Source organism: Notamacropus eugenii, chromosome 5, assembly GCF_028372415.1.
Source record: "Notamacropus eugenii isolate mMacEug1 chromosome 5, mMacEug1.pri_v2, whole genome shotgun sequence".
Classification (NCBI taxonomy): Eukaryota; Metazoa; Chordata; class Mammalia; order Diprotodontia; family Macropodidae; genus Notamacropus; species Notamacropus eugenii.
The window spans coordinates 10,038,114-10,057,326 of record NC_092876.1 but is presented as its reverse complement, the minus strand read 5'-3'; the positions used below and the strand labels follow the sequence as shown (position 1 = coordinate 10,057,326).

The 19,213-nt window shown below is 41.8% G+C and overlaps 1 protein-coding gene across 6 annotated transcripts; it reads right to left on the bottom strand.

Moving 5' to 3' along the window:
- Window positions 1-289: 289 nt before the first annotated feature.
- Window positions 290-17,733, bottom strand: LOC140503290 (uncharacterized). 6 transcript variants are annotated; one of them, XM_072607150.1, is made up of 5 exons: window positions 17,553-17,733; window positions 16,186-16,259; window positions 13,491-13,617; window positions 12,366-12,461; window positions 290-4,552 (listed from the first exon to the last, which is right to left on the bottom strand). In XM_072607150.1, exons 2-5 carry the CDS (start codon window positions 16,216-16,218, stop codon window positions 2,631-2,633), a joined length of 2,178 nt encoding a protein of 725 aa, XP_072463251.1. In that variant the 5' UTR covers window positions 16,219-16,259; window positions 17,553-17,733; the 3' UTR covers window positions 290-2,630. The 6 variants fall into 6 exon arrangements, with proteins under 6 accessions (XP_072463251.1, XP_072463254.1, XP_072463253.1 ...); XM_072607153.1 differs by having other exon boundaries at window positions 17,567-17,708; XM_072607152.1 differs by having other exon boundaries at window positions 17,563-17,699.
- Between the last annotated feature and the right edge of the window lie 1,480 nt (window positions 17,734-19,213).

Sequence of the window (19,213 nt, the reverse complement as noted above, 5' to 3'; positions counted from 1 at the left end):
CTTGCAATTAAACAAACTACTGTAATATCTACAAATAATTATTTCCTGTCAACTGAATCTCTTTTCCTTATACCTAATATTTCCAGCACTAGATTCCATAATAGCAGAGACAATGGTCATTTCTTTTCCCCTAATCTTCTTGGGAAAATTCTGATGTTTCTCTGAAAATAATGCTAGTTCTGAGATACTTTTGATCATATTAAGGGATACCAGAATGTTTGAATGTGTTAATATTACATTTCATCATAGGCTTTTTCTGAACTGTGATAGATTATATGATCTACCCGAATTTTTAAAATACATATACATGGTTTATTGATACTTTCTGTTTTACATCAGTTTTCTTGGAAAGACTGATTCAAGCCTTCCTTGTAACAAAGCAAAACAATAAAAACTTCCAATATAGTGATTGTAACTTTCAATTTATACAATCTTTGTTATGCCCTTCCCACACACACACATCACGAAGGTAGTTTCAATGTTTTCTGAAATCTTCATTAGTTTATCTATTAGGCAGTTTCACTTCCTTATGGTGGTCTTTTAAAATTACATTAGTATAGTCTCTTTACAGTGATTCTTTTTGGGGGGACAGGGGGTCAATTCTACATCCTCAGATTTTCCCAGGTTGCTCCGGATTCCTCTATTCAGTCATGCCTTAATGCATAATATTCCATTTTGCCCTTTTTTTTTGTCCTTCACCAATCAATGGGTACTCACACATTTGCTACCAGAGTGCTGCTATGAAGTTTAATACATGCTGGAAAATGGGATCCCAGGATCAACGTATGAAGTTCAATCATTTTACTTGCATGATTCCAAACTGCTATTCAGATTCAGACCAATTCAGAGTCCTGTCAATTGTATCAGAGTGCCTGTTCGAATATCTTTCCATATGCAAGGCTGAGTTACTGTTCCAATGCAGGGTATGAACCTACCAAGGAAATAAGAAACTCATTTCCAAACAAACCATTCTAACTTAATTAAAAGGGTTATTGCTATTTAGAGAATCCTATTCCTGGACTGTTTTACTACACTGATAGCTAAAAGGGCTAATTACCACTTTCTCTCCCAAACTGTAGGAACTAGCCTGATAGAGGAAACTGGTAAGACAGCATCTCACTACTAAATAATCTCAAAGCATGATGGATTATCAGAAACTATCTAGTCCTAACCATTACTGAAAAAGACTACCCTCAAGTCATCAAGAGGGCACTGAGCCCTGCCCTACCACTATATCTGATGGAGCAAACACATGGAAGGACTAGATTATTCTGCATAATTATTGCATTAGTAATGAGGAAATCTATTGTTATGCATGGATAAGGGGCTATAAGTAAAAGGTACTTTTGGGCATAGTGATTCTTCTAAATAAATACCACTTTGGTTTATTATATAGAATAAAAATGTGTAAATATAATGGGGGAAGACATGCAGAAGGGACTTGGAAGAAATGTGCAAAGTATGCTACATATGGCTTGGCTTTGGCTTCTGGGATTTCCATCTGCCAATATGTTGCAAATTTGGTTTAATCCCATTGGTTACTGACACCAGTAATGCTTAAGCCCCAAGGAGAATCTAATATAGTAGCCTGTTTATGCCAGTTCAAATTTCCCAAACAAGTTGTGGATTTGTAGGACACAGGGTCCAATTCTTGTTCAGACATAGCTCAGAATTTGCTGAGAACTTCACCTTCCCTTGCAAGCAAAATCAAAGTTTCACTTATTAAGTGGAAAGGTCTCTATTTCACAAGGTAGTTAAACCAGAACTACTTCAAGCTATCTTTGGGCTCTAACGACTATAACTGCATTTCAGACCCCAGGTCAAACAAGTACACAGAGTGGACCCATCCAAGCCCTGGGATTAATTACTTCAGAGAACTATATCCACTCTCCTATTATGGACAGGAAGGCCATCTGTCATATATCTACTATTTTTAATCTCTTGCTAACGTTAGCAAATTTACTGAAATTATTTATGAAACTTGTACTACAGGGGCTCTTTCAGGATCTATTCATACAACTTCAATACCTAAAGCAGGAAACATGCATTCCAGATGAAAGGTTTTTATTACTTTATTATTACTACGATTATTTTTCCCTTTCAAATCCCCAAACAATATTGTGACTTGTGAAAAAAAAGTTGACATTTTAACTTTCAGTATTTAACAAGTAACAAGACTAAAGGAAGCATAGACTAGTGGGTGGGGCACCAGACTGTGTCAGGGTTTAAACTGCCTCATACACTTCATGGCTATAGGATTCTGGGCAAGTCATTTAATGACTTTTTTCCTTTGTGTCCTAAGAAATGAGGCTTTGGACTCACTGTCCTTTTAAGGTCTTTCCAGCTTTAAACCTATGACCTTGTGATCCTATGAACTTCATAGTATTTCCCATACTAAAACCTCACAGTAAATTTTCCACATGAAACCTGTAATAAGAAGTTAACTACACATGCAAGAGTCATTCCATGATCATTCATAGTCTCAATCATAGATGAATTCGGAGGTGGTAGGTTTCCCTATGGGTTGAAATTATAGCTCTTCTACATTGATCACATTTACATTAATTGTCCATAACATTGGACAATTACTGATATTCTCAAATGTGTTCCAACTGGAGGCTTTCCAACACTCATTGGTTATACTTAATTGATTTATCTCTAGTGTGGATTTTTTTATGAGCCTTGTATGTTTGCTTCTGCCTGAAGGACTTCCCACATTCGTTACACTCAAAGGGTCTCTCTCCAGTATGGATTCTCTCATGTTCTGTAAGGTAATGTTTCTGAGTAAAAGCTTTTCCACACTCATTACATGTGTAGGGCTTCTCTCCAGTATGGATTCTCAAATGTTTACTGTAGGATGTATTATAAATGAATGCTTTTCCACATACATTACATTTATAAGGCTTCTCCCCAGTGTGAATTCTTTGATGAACAACAAAGGATTCTCTCAGACTGAAGTCTTTCCCACATTCATTACACTTATAACGTTTCTCCTGATTATGAGTTTTTCGATGTATACGAAAGTAGCCCCGGTTTCTGAAGGTTTTCCCACAGTCATTACATGTGTAACGTTTCTCTCCATGTTTTTCCTTATGTACACTAAGTCCTCCCCTGTCTCTGAAAGCTTTCCCACATTCACTACATTTAAAAGGTTTCTCTCCAGTATGAATTCTTTTATGTATGTTAAGCTGTCCTACTACTCGGAAAGCTTTTCCACATTCGTTACATTCAAAGGGCTTCTCTCCAGTATGAATCATTTTGTGTTTTTTAAGGTTTGCCTTCTGGCAAAAAGTTTTCCCACAGTCAATACACTCATGCAGCTTCTCTCCAGTATGAATTTTCTGGTGACAAATAAACGATGTTTTGTCAGTGAACTCTTTTCCACAATCGTTACATTTATAGGGTATCTCTCCAGTGTGAATTCGCTTGTGTTTCTTGAGGCATATCCCTCGACTGAAGGCCTTCCCACATTCATTACATATATATGGTTTCTCTCCTGTATGAATTCTTTCATGCTGAATAAGGACACAATTGTCAATGAAAGCTTTCCCACACTGTTTACATTTATATGGTTTTTCTCCAGTATGAATTCTTTGATGTTTACTAAGGTTTCCAAATTGTCTGAAAACTTTCCCACATACATTACATTCATAGGGTTTCTCCCCAGTATGAATTCTCTGGTGTTCATTAAGGTGTTTATACTGGCTAAAAGCTTTCCCACATTCATTACACGTAAAAGGTTTCTCTCCAGTATGAATTCTTTGGTGTTGATTAAGGTGTCCTTTTTGACTAAAGCCTTTCCCACACTGACTACACTTGTAGGGTTTTTCTCCAGTATGAATTCTTTGGTGTTTAACCAGGGATGAATCAATGCTGAAAGCTTTTCCACAATCATTACACACATAGGGTTTCTCTCCAGTATGAATTCTCTGATGTTGAATAAGATGTGCCTTACGCCGATAGGCTTTTGTACATTCATTACATTTAAAAGGCTTCTCTCCAGTATGGATTCTCTGATGTGCAATAAGGCATGAGCTACTGCTAAAGGTTTTCCCACACTGACTACACGTATGGTGTTTCTCTCCACTGTGTAATCTGTGATATTGAAAAAGGTCTGAGTGGTAAATTACAGGCTTTTTACATTTATAGTTACAAATTTTCTTCCCTAAGGAATTCCTATTATGGTCAATTATTTCTGACAACTGTTTGAAGCTCTTTCCAAGTGTGTCATGTTGATTGTGCTGTACTCCTGTAGTACTTCTTTGTCTGGGAATAAGAACAGGCCCTAACTTGAACCTTCTCCCAAAAGCATTCTGTTCATGAACATCCAACTCATCAGAAGTTGTTCTGTGACTGACTGTAACTTGCTGGGACCATCTCTCCTCCTTCCCTTTATGGTCTTCCAACCAAAGATTAAAATGCCAAGCTTCACCTAACTTAGAGTTCCAGATGGGATTCTTTGACAGTCTCTCCTTGCCTGATGATCCCATAAAAATGCTGTAATTTACAGATGGCTCCTTGATCTCATATCTTGTACTGTGAATAAAGGAATCTGAAACAAACAAACAAAAAAACTGTGAATATCCATGTTTTGCTTTGCTGCAAGAAAGGAAGCTTATTTTACTTTAAGTTCTATCCTCCCTCAAGGAGAAAGATAACTCACTGGAAAAAAGGAAGAAGAATCTTTTCTTAGAAGCTGAATACGGGAGAAATGTGGAGAAAGATGAGATATTAACAGAATATCTAATTACCAGGAATTAATTTCTGCAACCTGATTCACAATAGCCTTGCCTACAAAGGCAATGTAGAAACTTAGTATCTATTTAAGAAAACAAATATATTTAGAATGCTGGGGAGAAAAAAAGTTTTGTGATGAGAATCTGTCACTTGGAAAAAAGTGGTTTAATGAAAATTACTTTTCCCCATGGAGTCAGAGAGATGTTTCATCAATGATGCATTGGGTGGCAGTTCAAGAAGCGAGCTAAGAAAATGACTTGATGCGATAGAACTGTCTTAAATGTTGTTTTATAAGGAAATCCTACAGAGTTTATAATCTCATCAACTCCTATGGATTTAATTACCATCTCTATGCTGAAGATTCTCAAATTTATCTTTCCAGCTCCAGTGTCTCTGCTGATCACCACTCTCTCATCTCCAATTGCCTTTCAGACATCTCTAACTAGATGTCCAAGACACCTTCAACTCTACATATCTAAAACAGAACTCATTAGCACTCCCCTGAAAAAATCATCTACCCCCACTATATTCCCTGTTACCATAGAGGACAATGCCATCCTTTCAGCCCCTCAGGCTTACAACCCAGGAATCATCCTGGATTTCTCACTTTCTCACACACCGCCCCTCACAACCACTACCACCACCATCTAAGGTATTGCCAAGGCCTATTAATGCAACTTCCTCAGCATATCTCTTAAATGGGCCCCCTTCTCCCCACTGACACTGCCCCCACCCTGGTGTGGGCCCTCATCATCTCATGCCTGGATTACTGCAATAACTGTTGGTGGGTTTCCCTGCTTCCGGTCTCTCCCCATTCCAATCCCTCCTCCATTCAGCCACTAAAGTCATCTTCCTAAAGCATAGGTCTGACCATGTCACACATACCCCCTACTCAATAAGCTCCAGTGGCCTGCTAATGCCTCTGGAAACAAACAGAAAATGCTCTTTGGCATTCAAAGTCTTTCATAACCTGATCTCTTCCTACCTTTCCCTGCTTACATCTTACTCCTCAACACCACACTCTGTGATCCACTGATACTGGCCTCCTGGCTACTTCATGAACACCACTCCATCTCTTACTCCTCATGCCTGGAAAGCTTTTCCTCTTCCACTCCAACTACTAACCTCCTTGGACTCCTTAAGTCCTAAATAAAATCCCACCTTCTACAGGAAGTCTGTTATTTCCCATTTATCCTGTCTACAGTTTTTTTTATATATTTGTCTGCATGTTGTCTCCCCCATTAGGTTGCAAACTCTTTCATGAGCTTTACTATTGATTGTATTCTGCCTCTTTTTTGTATCCCCAGTACTCAACACAATGTCTAGTACATAGTAGGAGCTTATTAACTATGACCAATGTCTGAAATGACTGAGGTTGTAAATCAAAATATTACTTATATAGCTTTATGCTTCCTGCCTTCATGAGTTCATTGTATAGAGCCAATAATTCAAATGTTTGAAGAACTGCAACCAGTAAAGAACATTTCTCCATTTCATTAATAAGTGATATCTAGCAAACTAAATCGGAGTCTAGGGATAATTAATGAGAAATAATCACAGCATATCCCTAAATTATAGAACTTGAGGATAAAATGAAATGTACAGCAAAGTCAAGTGGCAAGCCAAGGCCAGTTGACGCCAGACTCCACTGACCTTGCTGCACACAGGGTTCTTCATACCAATTACATTTATTTTTTGTAGTATAGAAAGCATTTGCAGATGTCATCAGAATACTAATTTGTAAATTGGGAATACAGCTAATCATTACTAGGGGGAAACATTAATTTTAGATACAACAGTATAATAATACTAATAAACTGGCAACATTCAGGAACCTAATGTCTAGCTGATAATTTGTGACCCATTAGAGAAAAAAGTATGGATACCTAACACCCAACATGGATTCAATAAGAAAACATTCACATTGAACACCTCATTTCTTTTAGTGATGAGGTACTTGAGTTAAAGATAGGAAAATAATGTAAGGAACCGAAAGCCAACTACTGCTTTACAGATTTAAGGTGATAGGAAATTTCAAAATACTACCTTTCTAGAATTGAAGAAATTAAGAACAAAATTCATTTGGAGGAACCAAAAGTCAAGAATCTCAAGGTAAAGACTAAAAAGAACAAAGGTTTAGGTTTATTAGATTTGAAATTACACCATAAAAGTCTTTTTATTTAAAAACAAGTTTGGTACCAGCTAAAATCAACAGAACAAACTTGGTAATAAAAACACAACAGGTCTACAAAAACTGATGGCTTTTAACTAATCTGAGAATTTGGTTACTGAGGGTTGAAGAAACTTGATCAACATTAGCTTCTGGAAAAGCTAAAAAGCAATTTGGCAGGAATGAGGTCTGGATCTTGCACAATACACCCCAAGTAGATATGTTATATAAAAGTTATATCACTTAAAAAGGTCACCTTTCATGATGATGGTTAGGTAAATGATTTTTAAAGAATAGAGGTCATAAAAGATAAAGTAGGCAAATAAAAATATCTAATACATATATGAAATTGATACAAATATGTAAGAACAAAAGGTATTTTAACATCATTAAGTGGCTGGAGGAAAAGAACACTCTTCAAAACAGGAAAGTGCCAACTTCTCAACTGTATGAAAATGCTCCCAATCACTAAGTGAAGAAATGCATATTAAAACATTCAAGCTTTATTTCGTATCATCAGATGTGCAAAGATGACAAAAGATGAAAATGGTAAATGCAGCGGTGGAAGATAGGCATGGGAGTGCATGACAGCATAGCTGTCTGGAATCAAATATGAACAAAAGAAAAGCGACTGAACTGTACATACTCTACTTTGACCCAGTGATATCACTGCTGAAGACAGACAGACAAAGATAAATCAAAGTCCCCAATTAAAAAAAAATGTATACTAGTATTTTTTGTAGTGGCCCAAACCCCCCAAAACCTGGCATGTCCAACAATTAATCCCTTATCATCAATTCACTGCTGGGCCTGAGGCAAAATCTCATGAGTTGTTTTGACGTACTTTTCTCTAATTGAGCATTCAAATGGTTACTGGCATGTAGGTCTTTTAAAAACTATTCACATCTTTTTGCATTTATCTGAATAATGGCTTCCAATCTTACAAATTTCTGTTAATCACATATATATTTTGATATCAGACCCTTAACAGAGATACAAATACCGGGATACAAATGACCTCCTCCTTTCATATCTCAGCCAAAGGGTTTTTAACCTGAGGCCCAACAAATGCCAATTCATCCACGGATAAATGATTTTAGGTATTTGTGAAGTTGGACGGGGAAAACAATCTCGTTTATTTCAATATAATTGGGTTCTTTTGCAGTCCTATGTATTTTATGATAAAACATTTCTGAGAAGGGGTCCACAGGCTTCACTAAATTTCAAAATGACACACACAAAAAAAGTTTAAGAATTCTTTTCTACTAGATTCTGCAATTTTGTTCTGGCAGAAGGTTTTCAAATTTGCGTCATTGTAATTAACTGCTTTATCTTTTATCACTTCTGTCCCTCGGTTTGGGTAAGTATCATCATGGAAGCACTTCAATATGGTTCCCTTAGCTTTTTTGTGTTCTGTGACTTTTAACATTCAGATCACAAATGTATGTGGACGTTACTGTGGAATACTATTTTAAGATAATGGTATAAAAATAATTTCTCAAAGGCAAATTTCTAGTTTTTCCAGCAATTCTTGTCAAATAGGGTTTTGTTCTGGACTTTATTGTACACTGGAATTTGAACTCAATTATTTAATTCTTCCTTGTCAACTTTTGTTTCCTTGATCTGCTTTTTTTATTATCAGTATAAAGCAGATTTAATAATTAAAGTTTGTAATATATGACATCTAGAAGTGTTAGTCATCTTTTCATCACTTTTTTTCACTGTTTCCATAACAGCCTAAAATAATTTTATTTCTCCAAATATTTATTATTATTATTGTTCCTAAAACTATAAACTATCCCCTTGCTACTTTTAATGGTACAGCAATAATTCGCATATTGACTTAGGCAGTACTGACATTTTTACTATATTGCCATGATCCTGAAACAAGCAATTATTTAAGCTGTTATTTATTTCTTTGAGATCCTAACTGTATCCATAAAGGTTCTGAATATGCTTTGGTAGACTGACTCCAGGAGATGATGAGTTAATGAGGTAATATGAAATTAGATAACTTAAAAACACTGCTTGTGGAACTGTGAATCAGTCCAGCTGTTCTGGAAAACAATTTGGATTATGCAAAAAAAGTGATAAAAATGTTTTTGACCCAGATGTTCTATTACTTAGTATATACAAGTAGGTCAATGACAAAAAATGTCTATTCACCAAAATTTTTAGAGTTGTATCTTTTGTAGTAGCAAATAACCAGAAACAAAGTAGACGCCTATTGACTGGAGTTACTGTAAAGAACTTATAACAGGGAATATTACTCGCAAAAATACGTAAGTACATACATGTGTAAAAATAAATAACAAAGTATCTCAAAAAAAAGAAATAGCTTTTTCTTGGAGTTTGGCTGTGAAAGGGAGGACAGCTATAGGAAAAGAAATCTTTAGTCTTAAAAATAATAATTCTATGTTTTTTATTTCACTTAAGAATTTTTTCTCACACAACCACAAGATTTCAGAGTTGGAAGGGCCTCAGATACTGGATTCCAGAGTTTCAGACTGAGTCCAGTCTGAAAAGAGATTCTACCTGTGACAAATAATTATCTAGCGTTTCCTCAAAATCCTCAAGTCAAAGGTATTATTCTACCCATTACTATAAACCTCTCCACTTTGGGATGGCACTGCAGAAATTTTTTTCCTTCACGAAGCCTAAATTTGAGTCTGTAACTTTTGTCATTTTAAGAAAATGTGATTCTACTTTCATGCTTTGTATTTTTTTTAAACATAAGTGAGTTCTATGAAAGCTGCTTTAAAATATATAATAAAATGTTGTTTTTATTACTGGTGTCATTCACTTTGCTAATTGTTCTCCTAACACTGAATAATCCAGGCACCAATCCAGTTTGGTTATAAGAACAGTTGTAGGTTTTTTTAATTACTGTAACCTATTCACCAGGATCTGACCTAATGCTTTTTCAATCAACATTCACCAGAAACATGGATCTCTGGTTTGCAGTGACGATGACACAACCAGATCAGATTATAACAATGAGTATCCTGGCAGCAGTCTGACAAAGGAGGAGAGCAGAGGTCTAAGGTGAAGTCACTACACTCTTCCAGAGGGGGCAGGCAACGTGGGCCTGAACTGGGGTGGCTTCAAGTGACCAAGGCACTGATACAAGAGATGCTATGGGGAGCTGTCAACCAACTCTTTTTACTCTTTGTATTCAAAAAAGTTATGAATGTGGTAAGTGGTGATGCCAGTCACAAACAATGCGGTTATTGTAAGGAGCCCTTTGCGAGGAATCTGGACTGCTCAGGGGACCCTCAGAGAGGGAAGTCTCCAAGACAGCTGGGGATGGGTTTCTGGATCAAGAACGGTAATACTGTACTCAGATGCACCGAGCCAGTCACTGAAGCTGGAGACAAATGAAACTGTCTAAAGAGAGAAGGAAGACAGAAATGGTGAGGGCCTAAGAAATGCCCCTGGGGAAGCCCCATTTTAACAGGTTTGTAAGAGAATGAAGCACTATTGAAGAAAGAGTAACTAAATAGATGAGAAGAGAACCAGGACACTGTGGTATGTGTTAAGTTAAAAAGACACAAGAGATTGAAAAAGTACAAAGCAGTCAATATGTTAAGTAATCATGTATAAGGCATTTTCCCTCTAAAGTCTGGGGGCCCCTATGTCTCCCAGACTGGAAGTACCATAGCTATTCACAGGCTGAATCCTAATAATGATGGGCACAGATCTGGCTGCCCCAGGTTTTCTAATCTGGCCCTTTTCACTCCTCCTTAGGCAGCCTTGGAGAACCTCCACTCCTAGGAGTTCACTATATGGGTGCTAGACTTAATGTGTAGATACACAATCGGCATTAGCTCTCCCTAGCAAAGCTCCTTTAACTCACAGGCTCAAGGCATCCACCAGGCTAAGCCTTCACCAGGAGCAAGGATTACAGACATGCACCTCCATGCCTGACTATGGACCATGTTTTCAAGTAGTTTAGCAGACAAAGGATGGGGACAATTGGGATATTTACTATCTAGAAGCCTTTTTAGGATTGGTGAAATCAATTTGTAGGCAGCTAAGAGTCAGCTGTGTGTTTGTAAGAGGGAGAGAAAGGCGGAATATACAATCAATAAGAGGGAATATTACTGTTACAGGGTGAATAGGATGAAAACAGCAGCACAGACATTTATAAGAAGTGAAGTAAAATGAAGCAGAACTAAGAAAACAAAACATGCAGTGACTTAAACAATGTAAACAGCAAGCACAAAAAACAGTGAAACAATATTGCAAAATTATAATGACCAAGTTTGGTTCCAAAGGAGAGATCTGAGAGGACACTTCTCCCTATTTCTGGGTAGGGGTGAGAAATAAAGTGTGTGGAAAAGTGCATATGATGGCAGACTTTTTGAATGTACCATAAGTTTTGTCAAACTATTTTTTCTTCCTCTGTGTTCTTAAGGAATGTTTTTCTTACATTGGGACATATATGTAATGTGTAACTAAAACATATACTTATTTTAAAGAAGAAAACAAAAATAGTTGCTACATCCTGGACAACTGGAAGACATGTTTACTCAAGTCTTACTGTGACACATCATTGTGCCACCAAGGGAAGCCAGAGCTCTCCAAGGTTATGCTAATTGCAGGTGAGCTGTGGGCCAATCCTATGGAGCTCAAAAGGTTTTCTGTACAAGAATGTCTTTAATATGAGGTCCAGCCTGGCAAAATCTGGAGACTCATCATTCCCAGGCTGGTAACAAAATGGTGAGATTATGTAAAATGATGATCAGACAAAAATCAAATGAGATAATGTGGGTCAAGTGCTTTGGAAACCTTAACATACTGCATAATTGCTAGATATGATGAAGCATTCAGTTATATAGCAAATCACAAAAATGACGCACTATGACAGAGAAGTCACAAGTGTTCCCAGAGAAAGTACTCACATTGAAGAAACCACACATCCTCTAAGTACTGAAGTAAAAATGGAAATCAGACTGCATTATTTTCAGAAAGAAAATGAAACAGAGAGAATCCAGAGGACATGTTTGTCAAGAAAGACAGTAAGACAACCTCAAAGGCAGGCAAAACCAAAAACATCACAAGTTTTTGTTTTTCCTTTTAACATTGATAGGAAAGCTTAAAAGGAAAAGGATCTTTAAAGAGGAAGATATATAAAGGACAGAAGAAGAGAAAAATAAACATGGAGGAGTGAGGAGGGGAGAAAGGCTGAGATCTAGAGTCCAGAAAGGTAAGCATCAAATAAAAGGAACAAAAGAAAGACAAGGAAAAGTGCTACAGATTTGTTCAAGCTCAAGAGAGCCTAGATGAGAGCCCTCAGACAACAGATAATCAGCTATCAGACCAACTTCCATTGCCTGCCTCCTAGTGCTGGGGCCTGTCAGGAAGGTTCCCCACCTACCATTTCAAAAGGACTTCCACCTTCCTGACCCACTAAGCCTTTGATGGCAATGACTTCCATTGGCCTTCACTCACTCACCTTGACAAATGCCTCCCAGGACGTCTCTTTCTGCTATCCATGGTGTGCCTCCTCTCTCTAACTGGGAGATCACATGAGGTTTGGGGGCTGGCAGTCCTAAGAGGGAAAGAAAGGGCAAAGGGCTAAGAACAGAAAGCCATCTCAGAATTCACTGCAGCCCCTTTTTCTTTAACAAGAAGAGGGCAGGCAGAGATTAACACTAAGGATCCAGGACCTGGGAAGGATGCTCTATCCTGTGCTGTTCCCAGGCAATCTGGAGGTAAGCTGACTGAGTCCATGGATCAGAGATTTCAGGCTACAGGGGCCTGTAGGAAGGGGCCATGTGGTCCCCCCCCTTCACTGTAGAGAAGAGAAACTTGAGTTGCTGTAGAATTAAAGAAAATCAGTTTACTGTGATCCTGGCTACAGGAAGGGAAATCCTGCATGCCTCTAGGGGTCTGATTTCAAGGGGGAAATCTCTGCCCTGAGGAAACCCAGTAAGGGAAGTACCACAAAGCTGATCTCTAGCTGCATAAATCAAACACCCTTTCCTTGGGGCCAGGAAGCAGCAATGCTGAGATCCCCCATTACTAGAAGGACTGAGAGAGGCAACATGGTGCCATGGCCATCATGCTGCTCTTGGAAAGAAGCTCCTGAAAGGCAGGAACTCTTTCATTCATGTGTCTGTATCCCCAGCACCTAGCATAATGCCTTATATCTCAGAGGAGCTTAATCCATGCTTGGGGGAGTCAGGGGAGACTGACACTCAAACTGTTGCTTAGACACTCCTAAAGTGTGGGGCCAATGGAAAGGCATCCGGTGTCTGTCTCTCTGTCTCTCATGCTTGGCACATGGAACCCATTTTATAAAGATTTACTGTCCTCTTCTGTAAAATAGGGATGATTGCAGTACTGACCTCACAGGTTTGGGGTAGGATCAAACAAGATAACATACAGTTAACACCACCTCCAGCCCCTGAAGTACAATACAAACGTCAGCCATGGCCCCATCACCATCACCATCACCATTCATTACACTAAGACAAAGCACAACTTAGCACTTCAGCCAGGTCACAGTCTTTACAATTAAGAACACAAGGCTAGCCCAATGGACAGACACCAGCTCACAGGGGCAAGTTGTTCTTACCAAGGGAGACAAAGTTCTGGTAGTTCTCCAGCATAACCTCCCTGTACAGCTCCTTCTGGGCTGGCTTCAGGTGCCCCCACTCCTCCTGGGTGAAGTCCACAGCCACATCCTGGAATGTCACCAATTCCTGAAAGGGTCAAAATTTCTGCTCACTCAGGGACCATGAGGGTGACAGGAAGCTGGCTGGTTCTAGGAGCTGTGTGTGTTCCACCTCTAGTGTTTCTAGAGACCTCAACTTGTACAAAATTCTCTTGTCAGAGTCGGCAGTAACAGCAATTGCATTACAAAAACTCCTTTCTAAACAGATCCACTATATTAAACAAAGTCCATTACCTACTGATACATTCTAGGTAAAATAAAGAGGATGGCCACAAAGAATACATGAAAACGTAAGCTCTTGTCAGTACTAAATAGCAATAGTTTGTTTCTTCTCTCATCATCCTCCTTGTCAAAAATGGTGAAGAGAGAGGCAAATGGTGGTGACTTTGAATCAGAAGTTGCCATACTAACTGTATTTTGGGGTGAAATGTCAAGTGACATGGATAGGAGTGGGAACAGCATATTAACATGGAAAACAGCAAGAGTTAAGCTGCATAGGCAACTTGATAGCCTCAGGACCCCTTTCTACCCTTAAAAATCACTGAAGATAATACCACCCCCAAGGGCTTTTGTTCATGTGGCTTAGATCTATCAACATTTGCCTTATTAAAGATTAAAATATGTTAGTATTGTCATGAAAACAATTCTGACTTTACGGACCCACTGAGAAGGTCCTAGGGACCCCAGGACCCCACTTTAAAGACTGCAAGCACAGAGCGGTAGTAATGTGTATACCAGGTTCACTGAGCCTGTATCCTGGGGCCCTCTGTCAGCATCTGGTAAAGCCCAGGGGCCCCTCTCAGGTTCTTAAGTGCATAAAAAACAATATGTATGATTAGAAAGGAAGATATATTCAAATAGTTATAAAATAGTAAAACAAGTACAAGGGTCCCCCTAAAATCTATCCATGGAACTCCTAGGGGTCCATGAACCCCAGGTTGAAGTATGGCCTTGAAATCAGACCATATGAAGCTCCTCTGAAGAAGCAGGAATAGTTAGCATAGATAACAAAGAAACCATGGCTGGCTTCAAATATCTGAACAGCTGTCATGTTGTCTCTCTGGGCCCTAGAGGGCAGAGCCTGCAGTGATGGCTGGAACATGCAGAGGGAGATTTAGGTTTAAGACAGGGACCAACTTTCTACTAATTAAAGCGACCTCAAAGTGGAGCAGACACCTATAGGAAGTAGTGAGCTTGTCCTTACTGTAGGTCATCAAAAAGAAGCAGATGACTACGTCTGGTCTGTGAAGAGTAGGATTCCTTTTGGGAGTGTGAGGAGGATGAGATAGGGCAGGGCAAGTGTAGCCTCTTACACACACAAACTGCATGACCACAGGTAAGTTGTTCACTTCTCTGAGCTTTAGGAAATGACCAGAGATTTGATAATCAAGTGTAAGTGGGTTGGGGGTCTGCATGGTACACAGGAAGGTGCCCAAAACCAACCAAATCACAGCTCCTAGGGCACTTGGTCATCTGTTTCCTTATGATTACAAATAGATCTACCTTTCTATGCAATAACACAAGTATTTATTCTTTTCTGAGGTTTATTTCATATTTTTTTCACAGCACTTGGCAAAGTACATTATACAGCTGGTTCAAAGAACAAGCAAAAGTTCCCAGGAAAGAATAGGGAACTAAGAAAATAGGCAGGATTCCCAATATCCTGTAGCCTAATCACACAGGCAGCTAAATGGCTCGATATAGCACTGGTCTGGAATAGGGAAGACCTGAGTTCAAATCCAGCCTTTGACACTTAAAAAGCTGTTCTTAAGTCACTTAATTTATTTGCCTTAGTCCACTGAAGATGGAAATGGCAAACCACTCCAGCAGGTTTGCCAAGAAAACCCCACAGGGTCATAAAGAGTCAGACAAACCTGAATGACTGAGTAATGATCATAACAACAGAAATAACCCAGGGCAGGGAGGTCAGAGACCTCAGTTGTTAGAGTGTCTGCAACGGGTGACCTCAGAGGATGAAAGTTAGAAGACTCATATAAATAGATGACAAGGGAGATGAGCAAAAGCAGGATAACTTATACAATAACAGCTTTGTAAAAACAAACAACTGTGAAAGACTTAGGAACTCTGATAAACAATGACCACACTATAATTCCCGAGGATCCATGCTGACAAACGTTGCCCATCTCCTAATATAGATGTGATGGACTGAGACACGATTTTCGGACATGGCCAATGTGGGAATTTGTTTTGCATGACTATATATATCTGTAATTAGGAGTTTTATTTTTCTTGCCTTTTTTTCACATGGAGGGAAAAGACTGAGGAGAAGGAAAGAAAAATGGATCTTCATTTGAAAATAAAAATTTAATTAAAAAAGAGGTGATCTTGAATGAAACTTTACTTCCTTGAACCTCAGTTTATCATGTCAGATAAAGAGAATTGGTCTATATAATCTCTTCCAGCCCTAATGATCTATGAACTCTATGAAGTAGCCAATCATTAGAGGGAGAACATCTGGTCATCCCTGGATGGGACTTCACAGAGTGGAGAGGTTAGAGAACAAGGGAAAGAAATATGTCCACACTGTGAGAAACAAGGTGGCATATTTCCGGAAAGAGAAGAAGCCATAACTTACCATTGACCTGGCCATCAGAAGCCCGGATGTCATTCTCTACTTCTCTTTCTTGGGGAATGGCAAAATCTGCAAACCTATCATCAGGGAAAAGAAAGAATTCATGAAGACAAAATTCACAGAGTAAAACTTCACACACTCAATTCCAAGTGTGTAAGGACAGTCGCCTCCTTCTATGATCAGAAGGGCCATGGGCATTAGCTCCAGCGACCCTTTTGTCCATCTAACAGGTTCCAAGGAACAAACTCTGGCTACAGAACTGGGACACGTGGGTTGAATTCTAGCACCTCAGCAGTGTCCAGCACTGAGAATTCAGATGAGCTCTTCGGGGTCTCTGCTGACTCCCTAACGAAAATATGTTCATTATTTTCCACCCAGGACGTAATATGTGGGAAAAGTTTGCTGAATTCCCAGAGACAACTGTGGTCCCTATGAGGGGATGTCAGACGTAGCGAGCAGGAGCCTGACAGGAAAGGCCACTTATCCCACTTGTTCGGGAAGGTGCCAACCACCGTGAGCAGCAGACGGAGGGCAGCGCGAGTGGGCACAGCAGGACAGAAAGCCAGGGGTCAAGGTCGGCCTCGGTCGCCGGCCGGCTGGGTGACCTCCCGAGTCACTTAACCAGCTTGCCTCAGTTTCCTCGTCTGGGAAACGAGGGCGACCATGGCCCGAGCTCCCGGGGTTGTGAGGTGTGCGTTAGACAATGGGCACGTAGCAGGGGCCACCGTACTGAAGGCTTGGGGCAGCCAGAGCGCAGGCCGGGCTCGTTCCCGAGCCATCAGAACCAGGGCAGGCCAGGACCTCCTCGACCCCGCGACAAAGCCTCGCGTGGGGCGGCGGGCTCCCCTCCCCCCAGTCCGGCCCAGGAGCCAAGCCTGTGGGGGGGGGTCATACGCCGCCCAAGTCTGCGGACGCCTCAGAGTCGGGAAAGCCCGAGGGGGCTCAGGCCCCCACCCCAAGTCTTCGGACGCTGCGCCTCGAGACACCCGCGGGGACCCCTAAGCCGGGCCGGCGCCACTCAGCTGCTGCCGCCCCTCCCCCCGCCGGGTCACGTGCCCCCTCCTCCCCGCCCCCACCTCCAGGGCCTTACCGCGCTCCTCCCACCTCAGGCTCGGCTCCCCCGCAGCCCCGGACGCGCCTCGACCCGGGCCGCTCCTTCCGCACCAGCCCCGGCCCCTGGCCCGGCTCCCGCACAACCGCAGGGGCCTCCGGATCCGCCCGACTCCAGAGAACGCGACGCCAGGCCGCCGGGGCCGCGCACGCACGCGGGCACGCACGCGCACACGCTCGCGCACGCACCCGGAGTGGAACGGAGCCTGAGGCGGACTGGGGCCCCACCCCCCCATCTCCGCCTTCCCTCTCCCCCGCACCTGCACGCACTCACGCACTCTGGCCGCACGGACGAACGGGCTCCGGGGCGGCTCCTCTCTCCCTGCCCGACTATGTGAAGCCAGGATCCAGTGGCGGTGGGAAGACCGGCGCCACAGAAGACACACGAGAACGCGCGGCGTGACCCCAGCGTGCCCTCGCAAGAGCATCCTGGGAAATGAAGTCAGCCCTTGAAAGGAAGGAAGGAGCCGAGTGGGCATGGGAGGAGGGCTATGAGGAGTCTGGGAAATGTAGGCGCGAGGCGCCTTCTGCGCAGACGCACAGCAGTCTGCCACGTGGCGACTTCAAGAATGCCTCCGGTCCCTCCTCCTTTCCCCTGGTCGTGTAAGGCCCCCTCCTGCTCCTTACGCTCTCGACCCCACCGAATTCTCCTCCGGCAAGTTGGGGGCGACCCTCCTATCCCAGAGCCATCTTGGGTGCTGGTGGCATGGCTCAGGAAGGAGGGGGCAAGGACAGGATTTGGCTAGCCTCAGATGCCCATGGGGCGCAGGACCCCGCCCGAGTCACTGGAGTCACGAAGCTGTCCTTCTGGCACTCGTTCCTGCCAGGCAGTGGGATGCCCAGGAGGTGGCTCCTCCCGCAGGTAGCCTAGCTCAGGGCCCGTGGACAATCAGCATGAAGAATCAGGTAGCTTCTAGTAAAACCACTTGATAATATGGTAAAAATAAGAACCAAGGCTATAAAACTCCAGCGCCCTCCCCCCCAAAAAGGAAAACAACGCCTGACCGTCCCTACAAATATCAACATCCAAGAGAAAGAGTGGATCCGATTGGAAATAGGGTTAGACAGGAATGGCAGAGAGGCACACTCTCCGTTGGATTTACTCATTGAGGAAGTGTGCTTCCAACCACTTCTACTGCAGGACCTAGTGGATGCTTTCTCTTGTTTCCCCAGAGACCCTAGGTTTTTCTGATAATACTCTCTCCTGCTTCTACTTGTCTAATTCGTCTTATGTCTTATCATCCCCATCATTCCCACAAACCCGTAGGTGCTTCCCAAAGCTCTTTCCTGGGACCTTTTCTGTTGGGGGTGTAAGCTCAGTTTTCACGTGGACAGTCTCAGGCAGGTAAAAGTGAGGACCTCTAAACCTCAGAGTTCTCACGAGGCCCCCCAGGGAACAGCTGGGGATTGAGGCGTGAAACACGGGCTACCTTGTGTCTTTCCACCTCTTCTCAGTGGGAAACTTGCTGGGGAGAGCATCCCACCCTTGAGATTGGCCCGTGGTCTGAGCACACCTGTTGTTAATTAGCTAGGGGCTGAGAGCAGGCATGGTATTCACGTGCAAACTATGCAGTGGGAGAGCTTAAGTAGGGACAGGAAAGCCTGAGGGGCCCTTAGAGGGAAGAGGGTTCCTCCCCTCTTCCACTCCCATCCTCTTACTGTATGATCCTTGCCCCTTGGGAGGAGGTGGATTCCTTTCTCCTGAGGAAGAATTTCACCCTGCATATGGATACATAACTAAGACCCTGAATAAAGCCTAACCCTTGTTTGACTCTGGAAAGTCTCTTCTCTCAATATGTTTATCCAGCTGATCACCGAAGACCTGCGAAAGGTGAGTAGACTCGGGTAGCTCTCAGCCTCTAGGCCGAACACTTTTCTCTTACACTAGTCCACTGAGTTTTGAAACTTACTGTTTTGCCTA